The following is a 1,543-nucleotide window of genomic DNA, read 5'->3' on the forward strand; positions in this document are numbered from 1 at the left end:
GGAAACACGAGCGCGCCAAGCAACCGCCGTCTGCGTTATCCGCCGCACGGGACGATATTTCGCGCAGAAAGTGGCAGAAAGGCACTGTGTGCTACGTGAACTCCGTAGCTCATATCGCTCCCTCGAGCGCGGCTATCCATCGCTACGCGTAACGTAAGCGATGGATTTACTCGCGCCGGGTGATAACGCACGCCGCTTCCAAAATGCCGCACAATACGTCCAACTCAGTGGACAATTCCAATCGTCCTACCCGGTGTCGTTTCACCTCGGCCTTTGTCATTTGAACTCTCGCGTATACATGCAAGTATTTTCCTCGACCCACGTTATCGACGCATTGTCGTCACAGTGTCAAACGATCGACGGTCGAATTCCGTCGGATTGCTGCAAAACGCGCTCGTAGACTCTTGTTTGCCTCGAGAATTCTGATGCATGATCGAAAACAATAGTGTAATAGTGTAAATCAAAAAATTCTGTTATAATATAGTACAGTTTTTGATTTTAGGTAAGAGTGAAAGAAGTGCCATTTTGAGGATCCATAAGAATGATGCTAATCAAATAATAGAACGAGGGACAAATAATCAGCTGTAATAAATATTCAACGTGTAATATGGGGGCGTTTTTGGATACTCCAAACACAGAGAAGTGCAATGAGCATGGCACTGGTAACGGCCTGAAGTACGGCGTTGCCAGTATGCAAGGATGGCGAATGGAGATGGAGGATGCTCATCGAGCAATTCCCTGCTTGGATGGTGGTCTCTCGGATTGGAGCTATTTTGCAGTGTTTGATGGCCATGCAGGTGCATTGGTATCAGCGCACAGTGCAGAACACTTATTAGAATGTATAATGCAAACGCAGGAGTTTAAGGCCGAGGATGTTATAAAAGGGATCCATTCTGGATTTCTCAGACTCGACGACGAGATGAGGGATTTGCCAGCGATGAGCGCTGGCATGGACAAATCCGGCTCCACGGCGGTGTGTGCATTTATATCGCCCAAAAATATTTATATCGCCAATTGTGGCGACTCTCGGGCGGTACTCTGTAGATCTGGACTACCAGTCTTCTCAACGCGGGATCACAAGCCCGTTTTACCCGCTGAGAAGGAGAGAATTCAGAATGCAGGTGGTAGCGTAATGATCCAAAGAGTTAACGGATCTCTGGCGGTTTCCCGGGCATTGGGTGATTACGAGTACAAAAATTTGAAAGATCGAGGCCCTTGTGAGCAGTTAGTGTCGCCGGAACCGGAAATATTCATGCTAGACAGGGACGATGAACACGATGAGTTTCTAGTTTTAGCATGTGATGGCATTTGGGATGTAATGAACAACGAAGATTTATGTAATTTTATACATTCAAGGCTGCAGCTAACCGATGATTTAGAAGCAGTTACCAATCTGGTTGTAGACACTTGTCTTTATAAGGTATTGTATGATTATATCTTACACATATGTATATGTTTATATTATTATTATTATTATTATTTTTATTATTATTATTATTATTATTATTAGGCGTTAGGAACTCGAAAACTCATTGCCGCAATT

At 44.6% G+C, this 1,543-nt stretch overlaps 1 protein-coding gene across 4 annotated transcripts in view; it reads left to right on the top strand.

The window, feature by feature from the left end:
• The window catches only part of LOC108750747 (protein phosphatase 1B), a 13,049-nt gene that overhangs the window by 725 nt on the left and 10,781 nt on the right, over nt 1–1,543 (top strand). For all 4 annotated transcript variants that reach the window (XM_018490453.1, XM_018490454.1, XM_018490457.1 and 1 more), the window contains exon 2: nt 503–1,420. In XM_018490453.1, the coding sequence (XP_018345955.1) occupies nt 608–1,420 (813 nt within the window). In that variant the 5' untranslated portion in view covers nt 503–607. The remainder of the gene's footprint in view (nt 1–502; nt 1,421–1,543) is intronic.

The sequence above is a fragment of the Trachymyrmex septentrionalis genome, unplaced genomic scaffold (genome assembly GCF_001594115.1).
Source record: "Trachymyrmex septentrionalis isolate Tsep2-gDNA-1 unplaced genomic scaffold, Tsep1.0 scaffold37, whole genome shotgun sequence".
Lineage (NCBI taxonomy): Eukaryota > Metazoa > Arthropoda > Insecta > Hymenoptera > Formicidae > Trachymyrmex > Trachymyrmex septentrionalis.